Source organism: Alosa alosa, chromosome 23 (assembly GCF_017589495.1).
Source record: "Alosa alosa isolate M-15738 ecotype Scorff River chromosome 23, AALO_Geno_1.1, whole genome shotgun sequence".
In the NCBI taxonomy this organism is placed as follows: domain Eukaryota; kingdom Metazoa; phylum Chordata; class Actinopteri; order Clupeiformes; family Clupeidae; genus Alosa; species Alosa alosa.
Window position 1 is genome coordinate 25,344,829 of NC_063211.1, and position 19,727 is coordinate 25,364,555.

The 19,727-nt window shown below is 47.7% G+C and overlaps 1 protein-coding gene across 1 annotated transcript in view; it reads left to right on the top strand.

Moving 5' to 3' along the window:
• erbin (erbb2 interacting protein) overlaps nucleotides 1–19,727 on the top strand; it is a 56,888-nt gene that overhangs the window by 14,526 nt on the left and 22,635 nt on the right. Inside the window, 8 exon segments of the mRNA XM_048235334.1 lie at nucleotides 11,139–11,362; nucleotides 12,494–12,521; nucleotides 12,524–12,610; nucleotides 14,903–14,981; nucleotides 15,879–15,968; nucleotides 16,291–16,347; nucleotides 16,537–16,600; nucleotides 17,264–17,338. Coding sequence (XP_048091291.1) covers nucleotides 11,171–11,362; nucleotides 12,494–12,521; nucleotides 12,524–12,610; nucleotides 14,903–14,981; nucleotides 15,879–15,968; nucleotides 16,291–16,347; nucleotides 16,537–16,600; nucleotides 17,264–17,338 — 672 coding nt within the window. The 5' untranslated portion in view covers nucleotides 11,139–11,170.

Here is a 19,727-nt window from a genome sequence, read left to right on the forward strand (position 1 = left end):
CCGCATGTAAACATGGCTACACCCCCCCCCCCCCCCCACCCCTATAGCAGAGACAAAGTGCAGAGATGTGTTTTGAGACAGAGTTGTTTTTATCTTATTTTAACATGACTTGTTCCCCTGAAGTAAGGCTCTTTTGAAGTGTGTGTGTGTGTGTCGCTAGCTGTGGCCTGCTTACATGAGTGCACAGTTGCTATTAATAGGTGAGGTTTTTTTATCTAGAGGGGTTTTGCTGAGGGCTTGAGCAGTTCTCTGAGCTGAAGATGTTTTCATGTTTCATGTGCTGCAGGTAACGTGTGTTTGTGTGAGTGTGAGAGAAAAGCTGACCTGAATACGTCTGCAATGCTTGCGGTGACTGACGAACAGCATCAAATGTAAACACACACACACACACACACACACACACACACAGCCGGAGCCGTCAGAGGGAGTCGCTGGTAATGAAGCTGTACAGCTGTAGTTTGCGTCTCTGTGATGAGAGGAGATGTTCTCTGGGCCAAATGAGCCGGAAAGCCTCAATGCATCAGCGGCGCATCAGACGAGCCACTGCCAAGTCTCACAGCAGCATCCGGGAAACTCGGCGGCCCCAGCCAGCAGCACACTACTCCAGAGTGAGGAGTCTTCTCGCTCAGGGTCGAGCAGATTAAAGACGACAGCCATGACTATAACTGTACCCATAATGAATTGAGTTTCCGCACTCCGCAAACAATAACGGTAATTGTAGCAGTAAAGATATGAGCATGTCCCCTACACTGCCAACGATACATAGGCCTAAACACATGTGCCAACACAGCACAGCTGATGTTCCACTGGAAATGTATGAGCTGGCAGATATTGTTGTGGAAGTTCTAAAGAGCTTTCCATGCAAATTGCAAGTGAGTTGGCAGTGTTGACCAGTCTTAAAGGTATACCACAGGGCTGTCTCTGTCTGTCTGTCTGTCTCTGTCTTTATCCATGTGCTTATGTGTGCAAGTATTTGTGTGTGTGTGTGTATGTATGTGGTATTTCTGTGCTTGTGTGTGTGCATGACCCTGAGCCCCACCGTAGTTGCGTGTTGCAGTCAGACAGTCTTGCATACCGGAGTGACCGGAGACCTCTTTGTGGTTTCAGACACTCAAAAATACAGCCTGCAATCATGAAGGAACGTGGTGCTGGCGCGCTGCTGTGCGCAGTTTTTGAAATGCTGTGAAGTGTTTTGCCACTTGAATTGTTTATTTCCAACTTGAAGGCGATATCTAAGATGTGTCTGTTGTGCCGGGGTGCTGTGCTATCATGTGGCTGGGGTGTGTGTTGATGTGCTGGTGTGCAGTTCGGGATCTCTGGCTGTTGATTGGACGAGTAAGGAGGTGTAGAGATAAGAATTTTGTCATTGAACATATGACACACACACACACACACAGAGGCTCAAATCTGCATCATGCTCACAAACTTGGTGGTGGTTCCCTGGTCAAGTCACCTGATGTGTGTGTGTGTGTGTGTCCACTGCCAGAGTAGATTGGCTGACAAGTTCAACACTTCAAGTTGAGGAGGACACACTGCAGGGGATCTATTTGCATGCAAGGTAGATCAGAGTGTACTACAAAGCAAGATTCGCGGGTTTAGCAACTTATGGTTCCCACTGGATTTCCAGTGATATGAAGGCGTTCTTCTTTTAACTAAGGTGCAGCGCCATGGGAACTTATCTCAAACATAACCTGCTCTGGAGCAGGTTCAGCATTAGAGATCAAAATCTACAAAAATCACAGCCTACCGACCAATCAGTGGACCTTCTGGATGGACGGCTCTTTAGCCAGCTCATTTGTTTCCGGTGGAGCCAGGTGTGCTGTAGCTGCTGCTATTGTTAATGTCTATGTTATTAGTGTCTACACAGACCTGAGGGGTATTTCACAAAGGCAGAATTAAGACATCCAAGATAAGTGATAAAGCGAGGTTTGATGTTGCACCTAGTGAATCAGCAGAAGCATTTACCGGTATGCGTGTGTTCATCTTTTATTATTGAGCAAACAAGATTTTCAGTGTCTTGAGTGTATGTGTGAGGAGCAGAAAACAACCACCGCTCCACCGGTCCATTCTCGTAAATAAGAGCAGCGCATTCTTAGAAGGTCCAGTGGGTAGTGAGAGGGTATCTTAAGGAAACAGGAAGTGTTTTAGAGTAATGCTAATATGAATACTCACCATGAGGGTGTGTGTGTGTTTTCTGGACATGAGGGTGGAAGTAGAGAGTTCTGGCCCTGTGGCCCGTAAACACACCTATGACACTTCACCCCTCCCCTGTCATTACATCTCTCCTCTCCTCTCCTCCTCTCCTCTCCTCCTCTCCTCTCCTCTCTCTCCTCTCCTCTCCTCTCTCTCCTCTCCTCCTCTCCTCTCCTCTCCTCCTCTCCTCTCCTCTCCCCACCCTCATGTTTAATGAAACACTCAGTGGCAGCAGCAGCAGGGCTTTTAACCGCGCTGCTATTTATGGCCTCCCCTCCCTCCCCTCTCTCTCTCCTGCTCATACAAAGTCTCTCCCTCATTCCCTCTCCCTCTCTCTTTTTTTCTCTTGCCCTGTTCTGTCTCTCTCTCTCTCTCCCTCTCATACAAATGTGGTCTGTCGCACCAACTCAAACTCGTGGTTTCTCCCGTTCTCCGCTCTGTTCTCTCCTGCTTCACTCTGCTGTTGGTGCTGCTGTTCTCATCTCGTCTCCTCTCTTGTCAGGGTCCCTCTCTTTCCCTTCTCCCTCCACTCCATTTCTCTGACATCATCTTGCTGGTCATCTCCCTATCTCTCTTCCCAGGCCATCCTCTCTTTCCCTCTTTTTTTTCTCTCTCTCTCTCTGTCTCTGTCTCTGTTTGTGTCTCTGTTTGTGTATGTTTGCTTTCTGATTCAGTGGACAGGGCATTTAGGTTGCCAGCACTACAAGTCAGCTAGCGTATAATTGATAAGAGTCTCTCTGAGTAGTCATAGTGTGTGTGTGTGAGGTGCCGTGTGTGTGTATGGAGGGGCGGCTCACCCTCTTCCCCTGTGAGTTTTGACCCAGCCTGAGGTACGGCCTCCAATGGAAACTTTTTTTTTTTTTTTTTTTTTTTTTATTATTATTATTATTATTTTTTTTTTTTCAAGTGTTGTCAAGGAAACAGACGTCTCTGTGGCTTCGCTGCTGCGTGCTGCAGGAAACCCGCCAGTTGAGCGCTCATGGCTGCACACATTATCCTGCATCCCCCTCCGTGCGTCTCTGCTGATTGGCTGACGGGCTGTGGACCGGGGATGTTGATTGGCTCAAGTGTCAGTAGCAGCTGGAGGTTGGGGCGGCTGCCCTGAGCTGATTATGATTTCATATCAGATTTCTTTGTTCCCATGTGGAGGTTCGGGGTAAAGTCCAGTGGAGATCCTCGTGCTGATTTGTCTTGAACACTGTGTGCTCGTGGCACCGGACACTCCGCTTGACATTTGGGAACGAGGTGGACGGAGTCCAATGCGATGTTGCTGTTCCCTCTTCTCATCTATCTGGGCCTTCTCACATACACAGCCTTCCTTTAGATTAGCCCCCAGCTATCATGCTGCACTTTTCCAACCAGGCTACAACTTATGGCTGAATGAAGCTTTGTTTGAACTGAGACCGTTCAAAGTAGCCCTAGTTTTCCAGTCTAGCCTACAGATAACAAAGTTGCGTTAACACTGGCCCACTAAAGGCATAACTTCAGTTTATCTAACCTACAGATAGCACTCTCACTCCACTACCTTTTAATTGAGTCAAGAGTCCAGAGCCCAGAGCCAAGGCACTTTCTGCCTCCTGAAGCCACGTCTGCTTCCTCTTGGCCATGCTGGTGTGTGGAGCCATTTTTTTCAGGCTTTTAAAGTAGCCTTTCTAGAGCGCTCCAAGCGATTCATGCCTTTTTTTGTTCTGTGGAGCTGCGTGCCCACCTCTTCGACTACCCTGCAGCAAACACAGGATAAATCAGTCTGTGGCCATAAAATCCTCTGACAAGGCCAGGAGTGTTTTTAAAGACATTTCAAATGGGGAGGCAGACCCAGCAGAGTGGAGGACCTGAGTCACACACACACACACAGACACACACACACACACACACACTTAGATTAAAGCATCAACCTCCTGGTCTGAAATGAAGACAGAGAGGACTCTCTCGCTCTGTTTCTCTCTTTCTATCTCTCCCTCCCTCCCTCCTACAGATCAGATTACCACCCTCATCTCATAATGAATTCATCCAGACAATACCACTCTTGTTCTCATCTCACCCCTCGGGCCTCAACTCTTTCTTCTTTCGCTCTCTCTCTCTCTCTTTTACTCTTACACACTCTCTCTATTGCGCTTGCTCTTTCTCTTTCTTTTTCTCTCTCTCTCTCTCTCAGGAGCGCAGGGGAGACTCTCTCCCTCTCGCCCCTGAGAACCAAACCTGCCCTGGAGAACCGGACCAGCAGGTTCTCCCTCTCCAGCAGAATGCCCTTGACACCAATACCGCCCGTCTCAGCACTTTCCTGTTGTTCTGCCATTGTAGTCCGAGAGCACTTTAGTCCTCCTGTCCCTTCAGAGAGAAACCAAGGAGCGTGGGAGCGTGTGCACAAGGAGAGAGAGAGATGGAAAGAGAGAGAAGAGAGAGGTCTGAAATAAGAGCTTGATGGCTGAACTATATTACTGCAGTTATGGAGCTGTGGTCTGAAGTGTCTGGCCTACGGAAACACCTATGTAAAAAAAACAAGTAGACTTTACTTCCATGTAAATCATTTGTAGGACAGCCAACACCACACACACACACACACACACACACACACACACACACACACACACTGCTATCAAGTGGTTTAAGAGAAGTGGTGCAGCTGCATTGCTGATCCCTAACCTGATATATTTCTTAAAAATGCAGGCCTGTTGTATCAGCTAGGGGTGTTTATGTGTGGTGTATATTTGTGCATGTGTGCGTGTGTTCATGTGTGTGTGTGTGTTGAAACATGGTTTGTTGTTAAACACTCTAGTATATGCAGGTGTCCTCACCTTCCCCTCTATGATACCTGTTCTCTCTGTTCTGTGCGTACGCACACATATGCAAACACGTGCACATGTCCCTGTTATTCTCCAGGCCTTCATTAGTCATTGGAGGGAAACGTGTGAACTCTGGCCTGACTGTTCTGAGACGTTCTAAAGCAGTAAGAGGCCATGTTAAGGGAGAACTGCAGGCTGGGCAGACTTAAAGTGCTAAAATGCTTCTTGAATTTCCCCTGGGGATCAATAAAGTATCTATCTATCTATCTAAAAGTGTTACAAATGTGTGTAAAGGCCACCATAGAGCCAGCGTGGCCTCTGGCTGTTGCAGACACAAGCATGAGACCGTCTGGGTGGTGTTTCTCTCCATCCCTCTCTCCCTCCCTTTACTCCTCCCTCCATCTCCCTTATCACTCTGTCCTTTTTCTCCTAAACAATCCCCTCCCCACTCACTCTCTCACCCTCCCCTTGTCTCTCCTATTCATTCTCTCTTGGTAGTGCCTGCACCAAACATCACTCTCCACCTCTCTCTCTCTCTCTCTCTCTCTCTCTCTCTCTCTCTCTCTCTCTCTCTCTCTCTCTCTCTCTCTCTCTCTCTCTCTCTCTCTCTCTCTCTCTCTCTCTCTCTGCCCCCGCCTCTTCTCTGTCTCTCCCCTTCTCTCTCTCCTCCCCCCTCTTCTCTTCCCCTGGCTTGACCTAGTTGTCGGTGGGATTCTTCTGCGCTTTGCTCCAGCTCTGCCCTGCATTCCTCTTCCTCCTCCTGCTCCTCCTCTCCTCTTCCTCAGAGCAGAGCACAGTGAAGTCACCGCTTTTGCTCCCATTCAGAACAGTTCTGCACCCTGAGCTAGTAGAACCCTGAGCCAGAGGATATGCAGACTCTCCTCTTTCCTCCTCTAATAGCGTTTCAAAAGTAAGCAAGGTTTTGGTGAAGCCTAAACATTATGGTTGTAATCACTGAAAATGACTTGCAAAAAGTGACCGAGAATTGTCTCCCTAAAACATCCGAAGTTCAGTGTGTTCCCACTACCCCTCATATCCATCATGTAACGGCACACTTGGACCAGTCCTATTCTGAGAGCCAGGGAGGGAGGGAGGGAGGGAGGGGCTCACTCACTGGAGTCTGCTCTGCTGCCTTTATCTCTGGGACTCAGGTCAAGTACAGTGGCATGCCAGTTGGAGCCCAGGCCTCCACTCCCATCCAGGGCACATAGCTGTGGGTGTTGCTGTGTGTTGCCTTCTGCTTTTGGAGTGGACACTCATTGTGTTGTGCAGTTAAGTGATACACACACACACACACACAGGGTGTGCGAGAGAGAGAAGTGTGAGGTTGTTTTTTCGCCTGCGGGTGCTCTCAGTGATTTCTTTGCATCACTTCTTCTGCGTTCCTGTCGGTGATGAGACAAATGCACGCAGACTTCCTGTTTACGTGTGTTTGCTCGCTTATCGATCTCTACTCCCGAACAGAACTGGATACAATGTCAATGTTAAACCTCAGTTTTGCATAAATTGAAATACTGGTTTGTGTGATTGTGGGAATGCACAACAATGAGCGAGAGAGAGCATGTATTTGTGCGTGTTCGCAGTACCCTTAGGAGGAAGCACATTGGCTTTGAAGTGTGTGTGTGACACGTTTCACACAGTGCTGCATTTCCTGCAGTCAGTTTCTCTCACAGAGCTCTCGTTCTGCCTCCTGACACACTCTTAACACCATTATTAGAGCCCATCCACACCGCAGTGTTAAAGATGGACATGTTTGCTTCGTTTTTGACGTTGTCCTCACGGCACTGGTGTTGTCGGTGCCTGGAAATGCCCAGTTGTGAAAAGCGCGTCCCAGAGAAGAGACTGTTGAAAAGCACAGCTGTGAGGACGGGCAAAAACAGATTTTTGAAAACAATGATGACACGGCCCAAGCTGTCAAATCACGTTTCTCTGTCAAGCTTCTGTCTGAGCTTGGCCCTCCTGACTTTAAGCAACTGTCTGGCTCTGTTTTTCCATTGCGCGCGCGTGTGTGTGTTTGTATGCGGACGACACAAAGGAAGAACATTGTTTTTAAAAACATCTTTTGTCATGTAGACGTACCTTTACACTCCACCTGCATCTCTTTCTTTCTTTCTTCTTTCTTTTCTTTCTTTTCTTTCTTTCTTTCTTTCTCTTCCCCCCCTCTCTCTCTTTCTCTCTCGCGCTCGTATGTGTTTAGTGTTTGTGTGAATGGATGTATTCTATGAAGCAAGGTTGCTGTTTACGGCACTGAGCATCTATAGTTTCAAAAGTGACGTGTTGTTTTGAGAGCAGCAGTTCTTTTTGAAGTTCCCTTGGTTAAGCAAGTAACCTTGCTCCCTAGTATAGCCCTCAGGTCAGTTGAAGCGGCGACAGTAGATCCCATCTGTTGACATGGATGTGCAAATTCAAAGTAGGATTTTACATCCTCTCTCTTCGTCACCATTGATGTAGTAATATATCAAAGGCCAATCCACAAAGGTAGTGTGCACAACCACATATTGTTCTCTTTGAGTTTTATTATTTATTTATTTATTTTTTATTTATTTATTTATTGTTCTTCCACCTGTTTGCTTTGCGGGTTTAACCACCTATAGCTTTCAAGATAATGACTCGATTTTATAACTCATAGGTCTGCCCTAATGCATTCTTTGATAGTAATTGCCTAGGCTTCTTGACAGATGGCCTCATTTTTTTGTAGTTGCCATCATTAATAGTTGATTATCGTTGATGACTAATGAAGTTGTATGCCTCTCGTTTACTTGTCACCTGTAACAATTGTTGGCGGACAGAGACAGAGCAGATATTTATTATAGTGGATGGAATCCACTATCTTGAAATTTCTTCTTCTTCTTCTTCTTCTTCTTCGTCTTCTTCTTCTTCGTCTTCTTCTTCTTCTTCTTCTTCTTCTTCGTCTTCTTCTTCTTCGTCTTCTTCTTCTTCTTCTTCTTCTTCTTCTTCTTCTTCTTCTTCTTCTTCTTCTTCTTCTTTTCGTCTTCTTCTTCTTCTTCGTCTTCTTCTTCTTCTTCTTCTTCGTCGTCTTCTTCTTCTTCTTCGTCTTCTTCTTCTTCTTCTTCTTCTTCTTCTTTTCGTCTTCTTCGTCTTCTTCGTCTTCTTCGTCTTCTTCGTCTTCTTCGTCTTCTTCGTCTTCTTCTTCGTCTTCGTCGTCTTCTTCTTCTTCTTCTTCTTCTTCTTCTTCTTCTTCTTCGTCTTCTTCTTCTTCTTCTTCTTCTTCTTCGTCTTCTTCTTCTTCTTCTTGCGACTCTAACCGCTTAACGTACAGACATGTTGAAATAACCGTTTTGTAAGTCTGGAGTTGGACAACAGAGTAACTTTTTCATTTTTCCCCCATAGACTTGAATGGCTGTGATGTCATAATGGCCTAAAGCCAGCTGCGCTCGTTAAGCTCCCAGAGTAGTTCCCGGGCTAATTAGAACACTGGCACAGGTGTCACCCGTGAATCAAACTGTCTCAGCTTCTAATGCATACAATCTGGTGCTCTCTAAAACTACACATCCTGTTTAAGTGTTTCCCTTGTGTCAATAGTCACAGCCATATCTCATGCTTTGCGCATTATATCTCCAGAATGGTTTGACGTATATGCTTCAAATTTGGTACAAGTGTTTCTATGGACTCAAAGATGAAGTGAGTTGATGTTGGAGGTCAAAGGTCAAGTCAATGAACACTAAGTGCGATATCTCAAGAATGCCTTGACATACATGCCTGAAATTTGGCATGAGTATTTGTATGGATTCAAAGATGAAGTGAATTGATGTTGGAGGTCAAATGTCAAGGTCAAAAACATCTTGAATGTTATATCTCAAGAACGCCTTGACACACAAGGTCTTTTGGTACGAGGGTTTGTATGAACTCAAAGATTAAGGGATTTAATGTTTTTTTTCCAGGTATTTCCCCACCAACATTAAGCCAGCAGCTTTCCATCCACTATTGTAATTCCTCTGGCATTACATTCTACTTGATATTTATTGTTCGTCAAACAGGTGATTGGATAGTCAAACCTTACTTTCACAGCCAATTAATGGCAGCCGTATAATAGGTCACTGAATGCAATCAAAGTCGCAGTTCCTTGGAAATGTAGGTCTAGTTGTGAATGGCCTTTGTTTGTGTGGGGGCACTCCTCGTCTCATCACTGAGACTCTTCTGCCCCAGCACGGTCGTTGGTCACCATGGTAACCCCCAGTGGTGTGACCCAGAGGGCCCCGGGCTCTGCTAGGAGGAGGAGGAGTTATGTCTGGAGCTGACCTTTGCCTCTGTAAAACACACACGCACACTTTCTCTCGCATCGTCTTGCTTCCCCTCGTGTGTGTTTGTGTGTGTGTTTCATCTCTCTTCTTGTCCTCTATGATCTCTGCTTTGGCTTTGTCTCCTCTGGCTGCCCCTGGCCTGCCTCCATCTCATTCACTGCTGTGTCTCTGTCTCATCCCAATTTGGATCCTCGCCCCTCCTCCTCCCTTTTGTGTGCTCTCTCTCTCTCTCTCTCTCTCTCTCTCTCTCTCTCTCTCTCTCTCTCTCTCTCTCTCTCTCTCTCTCTCTCTCTCGCTCTCTCTCTCTCTCTCTCTCTCTCTCTCGCTCTCTCGCTCTCGCTCTCTCCCTCCCTCCCCTTCCCCCCTATCTGCTTGTAATTCTGACATTCCGAGACAAACTGACCTTCATATAACTAATAAGCATAAATATCAGTTATGTGATGTACACACAGAATCACTCCTACAGAGACACTCAGACACTCTTTGCCATGTGCGTGTGTGGGATTGGGAGGGGGATGACATTCTCCTCTCTCCCATTACAAGGCTCTCATTGAGGAGGCCTCATTCCACACCAGTGACCTGACAGCACACTGCATTCTCCAGACCCCCATCTCTCCTCCTCTCCTGCAGGAAGAGCGCAGCACCCCACATCCACATCCACATTCAGCTCCATGTGCTCTCTGTTATGTCCACATGCTCACTTGCCTCAACCTTTGCACTATTGTTTGCACATTTGCATTAAAGCACATGTATGTTAATGCATTTACTACTGTTGGGCTACAGAATACATTTACTTCTGTTAGGCTACAGTGGCAGGAATACCAAAGGAGTGTAATGTATTTAGTTGTGATGCTGGATGTTTACACGTACGCATAGGGCACCAGCAGGCTTTGAGAGGCAGGGGGATGGAGGTGGAGACACAGCTCCTGCGTGTCTCCTGCGTCGTCTCATAAAAGGATCTCTTATCAGCTCGCTTATCTCTACTCGTGTAGGCGCAGAGAGAAGGGCGGGGGGGTCAATCCTGTCGTCAAATAAACCACGGCTTTTATGGCTCCTGCGTGATGGCACTGCCATGGTGACGGCCTCTCGTCGCGGTCGTCCACGGCAACGCGTGTTTGATTACGACTGCAATGGCCCTCATCAGTGGAGACTGAGGGGACATGCAGCGGTCTATATGCAGAGTGAAGGGCCCTTGTCATGGCTGTTCACACCTTGAGCACAGGTTTGAGAGGCTGGGCTCACCACCGTCTTTGTTTGATTTCTGTGTGTTATCGATGGGCATGGAGAACAGATTTTCACCACACTTCCATAACGCTTGGTGGGCGATATGCCCTCTTGACAGTCTTTGCGTCATTGTTCTGTGTTTTGTAGACAGTGAATGACCATTCTAATTCAGATTCCACTATCTGAGTGAGTGTGATGTGTTATAAATGTAAATATATGTTCTCAGCCCTGCTATTATGGCAACAGGAGAAATGTCTGCTGATGTAACCATTCGGTTTCGAGTTGGCCTCTTATGCGAAGGGTTTTGTTGTCATCTGACACAGGTTGTAGTGCTGTGGAAAAAAATACTCTCTGTAGTGTAGTCAGGTGAACTCTTCTCGCGGCCTCCACTCTGTTGGTAGAACCGTGGCTGTCCAGATGACCTGGTGCTGTTAACAGTGCCATTGGGAAGACTCCAAACGTCAGGTCGAAGTCCAGTGACCTTTTGCTACTGGAGGCTCGAGTCTCAAGTGGCCAGTACACGAGTCCATGTCCGGGTCACTTGGTTTAGAATTCGTCTCCTGTGTCAGGTCCTCAGTTGTTTTGGCTGGAATGTGATATTCTATTTTGTTGCGTTTAAGCTCATCCTTTGCATTGAAAGTGACCTCTCCCTCTCCCTCTCTCTTTCCCATCCCAGAGGTGCTGGTGGTAGGGTGTGACCATTCCCCGATGATGTCGAGCAAGCGGAGCCTGCTGGTGCGGCTGGTGCCCTGTCGGTGCCTGCGTGGTGAGGAGGAGGCGGTCACCTCGCTGGACTACTCCCACTGCAGCCTGGAGCACGTGCCCAAGGAGATCTTCAGCTTCGAGAAGACCCTGGAGGAGCTCTACCTCGACGCCAACCAGATCGAGGAGCTGCCCAAAGTAAGGGGCCCAAATCTTGGGTGACGAGCATAAATGATGGGCAATGATACAAATCCCACATGTACACACACGCACACACAAATGTCATGTGGATTTAGTTGAGATTAAATAATATAGACACACACACACACACACACACACACACACACTTACTTACCGGCAACGTCCTGAATACCAGTCTTCCTGGCATTGTCTCATAAACCTCTAAATCTAATGACTGTCTTACTTTTAAATGTCCTTAACCAAAACATACTTAACACTCCATTAATTAATCACAGTGCACTTGTGTTAGTAGTATGTTGCAACACATTTTTAATCTACGCTTAGCCTTAAAGCATGCCTTGTTGTAATTTGCATTTATCAATGGGGTGTTAGTGTGTTTAGATTACATGTCCTTAACCAAAAGTGGGGCAGAAAAAACAATTGTTTGGAAGTGCTGTTGTAACACAAACACAAACAGACACATGCCCGCACACACACACTCATCACACATTGCTACCTCAAAAAGCAGAGAAGAACAACAGTGTACTTTTAAGCTTCACGTCTAAGCTTCAGACGTCACACCAACACTCCACCCAGACAGCACCGTAGTGTTCACACTCCTCTCTCTCACACACACACACTGCTGGCTGTGGGGTGGGTCCCAGGCTGAGCGGGTTTGTGAGCCTCTGTTGCAGCAGCACTGGCTGCATCTCCTTGGAGACGCCTAGGAGCTCCTCCTGTCCTCATCTTGGTCTGCCTCTAGTAAACATTGCACTGTCCCACGGGGTGGCCATTGGGTGGGGTGGGGGGATTGGTGCTGTCAACCCTGAGAGAACTCAATTAGTTCTGCTCATTAGCTTCAAATGAGATTTGATCAAGCTGTTAACCCGATTTCCCTCTGGAGTCGTCCCCACTGCTCTCATTACCTATCCTCTGGACGGCCACCGCTCAATAGCCAGACATCAGCTGGAGTCCTGCAGATTCCCTGTATCAGCCATTGGTGTGTGTGTGTGTGTAGGTGGATAAGAGAGGTGTGAATTCTGTGCCAAAAAACAACAATTGCACAAAAAGAACAATTGCAGCGTTAAGTAGAGGAGGATTTTTTTAATCCATTCTGGTCTCTCTCTGTCTGTCTGTCTGTCTCCACAGCAACTGTTCAACTGCCAGTTGCTCTATCGGTTAGTATGCCTGATAATGACCTGACTGTGTTGCCCGCAGCGATTGCCAACCTCACCAACCTCAGGGAGCTGGATGTCAGCAAGAACAGTAAGCAGAGGCCCTCTTCCTCACCGAATGCTGAGTCACCATCATGATCACCACAACTATCTGTTTTTCATAATGACTGCAGAATCTGTCTGTCTGTCTTCTCAGTGTTCATTTGCCTTTAATAGCCTCACCTTATATCACCCAGACAAGCAGAGATCACTCAGCAACTGCCAACCATCTCTGCCCATACTCATCATGCATCATTTGCCGTGTGTGTGTGTGTGTGTGTGTGCGTGTGCGTGCGCACAGGTGGATATTAGATAGGGCACGCACAACACGTCTTTCCCAACAGCCTGCTGTCTCCAGCACTAGAATGAGATCAAATAAGCTGCTGCTGCTTGTAGTTTATGCAGTGGACCATCCCCAGCTCTCTCAGAGCAGCTCTGGCTGAGGGGGGGGGTTGGGCTTAGTGTTGATCCTCCCCTCCCCAGTCCCTAAAATCTGTTATTGATCATCACATAGAAGCATGAGTAAGCAGTGCCACCAGCATCCTGCAGCACTGTATGCAAACACACACACACACACACACACACACACACACACACACACACACACACACTCTCTGTTCGCACACAAACACCCTCCCCCTTCGTCCTCCTTGTGACTCCATATTGCCGTGTTCCATCTGATACGGCTGGGATGGACAGAAAAGAGCGTGTCTGTGTGTGTGTCTGTGTGTGTGTCTGTGTGTGTGTGTGTGCGTGTGTGTGTGCGTGTGACTGTGGGCATGTTATAGGGAGGCCACACCAGGCACGTAACTGCAAGTGTTCCGTTCATGTAGCGTCTGCTGCAACCATCAACTTCCTCTACAATTAGTGGAACTGACTACACCAGACGTGATGGCCGTGCATATGTTCGAACAAAGTAGACCAGTTTTCTAAAACTGTTATTCTTCTGCTCCGCAAATGGAGCGCTTCAGTTGAGGATCTGGTGTAGCCTGGGCCTTAGTCACAGAGAGAAAATGAGGTCATACGTTCAGCAGTCTTGATTGGCCTTTTCTTCCGAGCGGTGTTGCAACAGGCTTTGTTTTCGGAGGGAGATTGTGTTCAGGTGTAAAGGACTGCAGGTGCGATCAGGTTTCTCCACCCCTCCCCCGCCAGGTGTGGCATGGCATGCGGGGGACTTTTCCGCTCTTATCGTTTCTTCTCTTTCGCTTCTGAAACATTTATGAGCTCTCCCAGGGCCCTTCCCTGTGTCGTCCGTACAGGTGCCAACTTGAAGGTCAGCCAAAGCTGTGTACTAACTAACGGCACACACAAAGCCCTCGGTGCCTGACACCGCACTCTGAGACCAAGAGAAGGCCTTGTCCTGTTTGGAAAGGAATGGAATTAAGTTGTTTGGGGAAGGAGAGGCGGAGACTCCCTTAACAACAGAGTTGGTCTTGGTCCCCCAGCTTAATAGGCCAGGACGTGCTCTGTTCCATTTCCCCTAACAGAGTTAGCTAAGCTCCCGCAGGCTATGAGCACAGAGAATGGGTACAGCAGGCCAGCATGACTGAGATCTGTAGGTAGGCCTAATATTCCCTAACGTACAGTCAGGTACAGGATACGAAGGCCTTTGCTCAGGAGTAGTGCAGGGTTTGGTAAGGTCCAGGTGAGGTGAGCAGGTCCAGGTGAGGTCTATTGGTGTCCAGGTGAGGTGAGCAGGTCCAGGTGAGGTGTCCAGGTGCAGGGGATGTGGTAGAAGGCCAAGGCAGGTGAACGTGAGAGGACGTCCTGTGTTTGTTCCTGTTTGTCTGCCGGGGTCCAGATCTGGCACAGGGAACAGAGCGCGCTTTGTCTAACGAGGAGCGAAAGGCCAGTGGGCGCTGAGTGCTCTCTCTTCAGCTAAGTGGCCTCCAAAACACCAGCTTCTGTGAGGTGAAAACTCAAACTTCAGGCGCTCGCAAACTTCATCATTCACCACAAAGCGAAAAACTGTCAGACGCCGCATTCAAAAAGTTGTGTATGTGTAGGGGAGAGAGTGCTTAGGCAGCAGTTTCACATAACTGTGTGTGCGTGCGCAGCGCCACAGTCTTTAGGTCGTTAAGGAAGGAAGTGGGCAGAGCTGGTTTGCATCTCAAACCCTCATGATTTATATGCATCCTCCCAGTGGTCCTCCCCCATCTTGTAGGCTTTTTCAAGTCTTTCACTTTCTTTTTCTCTCTCTCTCTCTCTCTCCTCCCTCTTGCTACTCCCAGCTCTGCTCTGGCACTCCTGTCCATTTGTCCTGTGTTTTGTTTTTGTTTTGTTTAAATTTTCATATTTGTCCAAGAGAACAACCCAATAAAGGCATGTGTCTGTTTTCTTTCAGGCATCCAGGAGTTCCCAGAAAACATCAAGAACTGCAAGGTTCTGGCCATAGTGGAGGCCAGTGTGAATCCCATCTCCAAGTGAGTGCCCTGTTCACATGCACTTGCCTCTATAAACCTGACACAGCTATTAGTTACTCTGCAAATACACAAGTGCTAAAAATGACTGAAAAAAAGCAGTGCAATCAATAATCATGTTATCCCACACACACCTCGGGATGGATGAAGAAACACCATTACATTATGACATGGCATCTCATATCTCTCTCTCTCTCTCTCTCTCTCTCTCTCTCTCTCTCTCTCTCTCTCTCTCTCTCTCTCTCTCTCTCTGCTCTCTCTCTGTCTCTCCTCTGTCTGTCTCTCTCTCTGTCTGTCTCTCTGTCTCTGTCTGTCTCGTCTCGCTCTCTCTCTTGCTCCCAGTGCCATTGATCTCTTTCCAATGCCTCTCTGTGTTTTATCTCTCTAACACCAACACACAGATAAAGATAAACAAATCCAAACATTTCGTACGTTTGCCCAGTCTCTGTGCCCAATGTTTCCCGCTTACTTCTTTGTTGGACTTCCGCTCTTTATGGGGAAATGACACGCTGGGGAGAGGGCTATATTTAGAGCCCTATATAATGACTCGGATCAATTATTCATTCACAGCAGACCACAGCTTCATTCTCTTTTTCCTCCCCTCCACATGTTCACACCAGCAGTAGGGGTTTCTCTGCAGTGTCTCTGCCATATCAGTCCAGCCTGCCGCTCTCTGAGACATGTGGGAGTGCCACTGGGCAGTGAGGGAAGGCCGTATGTCAGTCACGCTGCGTGGGCTGCCTCCCTCGCCGGCCCGTGGGCTCTGTAGAGCAGAGGGTGTGAAGGGCTCCCGATGTGTACGGCCGCAAGGCGTCTAGTGGAGGAAGTGCAGCAGAAGGGGTCTGTTTGGCGTTGTGTGACTCACCACTGTTGCTGTAATGTGTGTGTGTGTGTGTGTAGGCTTCCTGAAGGCTTCACCCAACTCCTCAGCCTCACACAGCTCTACCTGAATGATGCTTTCCTAGAGTTCCTTCCAGCCAGCTTTGGCAGGTAAGAAAGCACTCTGATACACACACTCATCCAATGGACACACACACACACACAGATCCAGATAAATGCAGTAAAGTTGAAATGTGCTGACTGCTGCACTGTTTACTGTACAGAACAGCATACTGACCTGGGACACTGTCTAACACTACCAATTACAAACCTCAGTTCATCCAGAATCCCCTAACTGTAACACTCTTGCTCATGCACACACATTTTCTCTAATCGACACACACACACACACACACACACACACACACACACACACACACAGACAGTGACACTTATTCTCATTTGCCTACATTATAAATATCTCTTCTCTCAGGTTAACCAAATTACAGATCCTGGAACTACGAGAAAACCAGCTGAAGCTGTTGCCAAAGTAAGGTTTCCTGCCCTCTAGTACCTGATCCATTACTATGCTGTTGTCTTCCTTGTTGTCCCCGGTGGTGTGCCGTCAGGCTTGTTTTGGTTTTGACACGAGCTTGTTTATGAGGATGTTATGAAGAATGTGTTAGCGGAGCGTTGACCATGTGTGCCTGTACTGAAGTGTCCTGATGTGTCCCTGCAGAAGCATGCATAAACTCACTCAGCTGGAGAGACTGGACTTGGGCAGCAATGAGTTCACTGAAGTGGTAAGTGTGCTTTCTTCTCTGTCACACACACACACACACACACACACACACACACACACACACAGATTGGGGACCAGAGCCAGGGCAGTGATGTGTTCATTGAAGTGGTTACTGTCCTCTGGTTCTCATCTGGCCACCCCTGGGCAAGCCTGTGCTCAGCAAGATCCTGCTCTCTCACACTCTCTTCCCCCACACACACACACACACCCACCCACACACACACACACAACAATTTAGTGTCTTGACCCGGCTAGAACAAGTTCCCCAAAAGTGGGTGTGTGTGGTTTTGGTTGTTTGTTTTTGTGTGGAGGTTTTTTATTTTTTATTTCATATCAAGCATGCTATTAAGCAATCATTCCCCTCCCTCCCTCATCTCAAAATAACAGAACTCAGAGTGTCTTAGTATGCACGAGTCGTCATATCACAATTTACATGCATCTCATTGAATCAGACGCATTATGTCACACTGCTCTCTTGTGCTCAGTTGCAAAGTTCTCTCTGCCCCACATCTACTTAACGTTATGTATTATGTTTCTCTCTCTCTCTCTCTCTCTCTCTCTCTCTCTCTCTCTCTCTCTCTCTCTCTCTCTCTCTCTCTCTCTCTCTCTCTCTCTCTCTCTCTCTCTCTCTCTCTCTCTCTCTCTCTCTCTCTCTCTCTCTCAGCCTGAGGTGCTGGAGCAGCTCACAGGGATCCAGGAACTTTGGATAGATGGGAACAGACTGACATTTTTACCAGGGGTGAGAGGAGTTGCCTTTATTTGCCCAGTGTCTCATGAGTCCATGTGTCAAACACAAAGAACGAACGGTCAGTTGGTTGGCCAATTTCTCCCTCTCGTTCTCTCTCTCTCTCTCTTTCAATTCAGTTTCAAGTGTTTTTTTGGCATGACAAATGGGGCACTTGTGTTGCCAAAGCAGTCATTAAGAATGCAAAGAATAAGAAATGTCATTGTTCAGATCTGCATACATGTAAACCTCCTCTTGGTCTCTGTCTCTGTCTCTCTCTCTCGATCATTAATTCTCTCAAGCACTCCTTAGCTGATTAAAACCACCAAACTGTCACTCCTAACTTTGGAATTCAGTTGAGTTTCACGTGAAGAACCGAAACTCTGCTTGCGTAATGAGACTAATTGAGACTTCCTCAATGATGAATATGCGAGTAGATTGGGTCAGAAATAGTTCCACACAGAGTTACCCACGAGGAGTCATGGTAAGACTCTACTCCTCCAGCTTATTACTTCCTGTCTGGATGGTTTCAGTCTCAGAGTAAGGCAAGGCCAAGCCACTGACTTTTACTCCCTGTCCATTGAGTTACTTCCTTGTTTGTGTTGTTAGCTGCGGTGTTGACTGACTTGTAGTCACATGTGGGGTGTGTCTCAGCCATGTGGCTTTAACAAAATATCATGAGTCATGCATGATTTCCCCTACTGAGTGGTAGTAGTAGGTCAGCTCTTATTCACCCCCTGCCGTTTTCTCTCTTTTCAGTTAGATCTAAAACTTAAAGCGCTTTCAGACATACGTGTAAGAAGTCCGAATTTACCCGGTTGTTCTAACACCCCCCCCCCCCCTAGTATTTCCTCCGGACATTATGTAAATGTGCTGTGTCTGAGCAGTAGAACATCGGCTAAAATTCACACCTAGTGAGAGGCGTTTGGTGGCGTTTCTTTCGATGCGTCCATGTGGTTAGATCTGACTTATGCCAGTGTCATAATGGAGTGGCATAGTGCTGTCCAGAAAATCTCCGACGTGGAAAGATGCAGACATCACGGAGCTACTGTCCATGAGGGCATACAACATTTTGATAGAACACATGAAGGGAACGGCACGTTGTAGCCTACAATTGCATGGCAAGGCCAAACGAATTCAAAAGACTGAATTATCATAAGCAAAAGGCGCTGAAAAGGCAGTAGCCTACAGCGACGTCATTGACGACAATAACAGGAGTATTTAATAAATTGTTAGCCAACACGGTTTTCTGTTCATTGATAGCCTTCTCATGACCTCAGAGCTGAGCTCGCTGATATTTGTTGAGCATATGGCTAGAGAAAATGAAAACGAAGAAAACGCAACTTATGGGCAGGTGTCAGATCATTATGACCGATGCCATGGACCCGAGTCATAGGTCAGGTGCTGTTGCTGCAGGGTCACCTGGGCTGGAGGCGTTAGCCCTGCCTGGCTGTGGTTGACCGGCTGGATGGCAGGGCCAGGGTGCCTGGAGGCTGGGGTTGACCTCTGACCTCTCCTCAGTCTCCACACCGCCCTCCACTTCCCGCCATCATCACCGTTTACGGACACTCGTCACACCCCGATGGTACTCAAGGGCTCAGTTTGTAGGCAGAAGTTCCAACACTCGTTCCCTCAGGGGTGTGGGGGTGGTGGTTATGGGGGGCAGTCTTTAATGCCTTAGAATAGATGATGAGAGGCAGGCGTCCCATCCTCCGTGTAAGTTGAGTTGTGCAGAGTGGAGCGTACCCTGGGGGTCACTCTGCACACTTCCCCATCCTCTCTTCTGCTCCACAGGCCTGGCACACTCTCCCCATGGCCTCGCCGTGACTCGTTAGCGTCTCATCAAAAGGGTGTAAAAGGTTTTATGCCTCGTCATTCTTCCGCCCGGTGATGAATCATGTCAGCTCGCCGATGATTTGCATTATATAGTACCGGTCGCTGGATTTAATGTGGTGTACCAGCGACCAGATTTGTGCCAGTCGGTCGATGGTCAGTCCATTACGGCTGCTGTGCTGCTCCTGTATACGCGTGTTGCTAATAGGCTCCATTAGGACTCAGTACAACCGTGCCACTGATTAGTCTAGTCACTGATGGGATTGATTAGTCCAGTCCAGCCTCTGATGGGATTGATCTGTGGACTGGCGTTCTGCGAGGCTTGTTGTGGTGTTGGTGAGCGAGTGGTTTAACCCGCTGTGGGGTTTTGGTTGGAAGTGGGTAAGCGACTGACTGACTGACTGGACTGACTGTGGAGATTGTTAGAACTGACTGGACGAGACTGGTGGTGACTGGTGGACATCATGGGTGTTAAGAAAGGTGGTGGTGTGGTGGACATCATGGTGGGCGTGCTGTTCAAGCAGCCATAATGAAGGCATTAGCTCAGTGGTGAATGGTTCAGTCAGAGGAA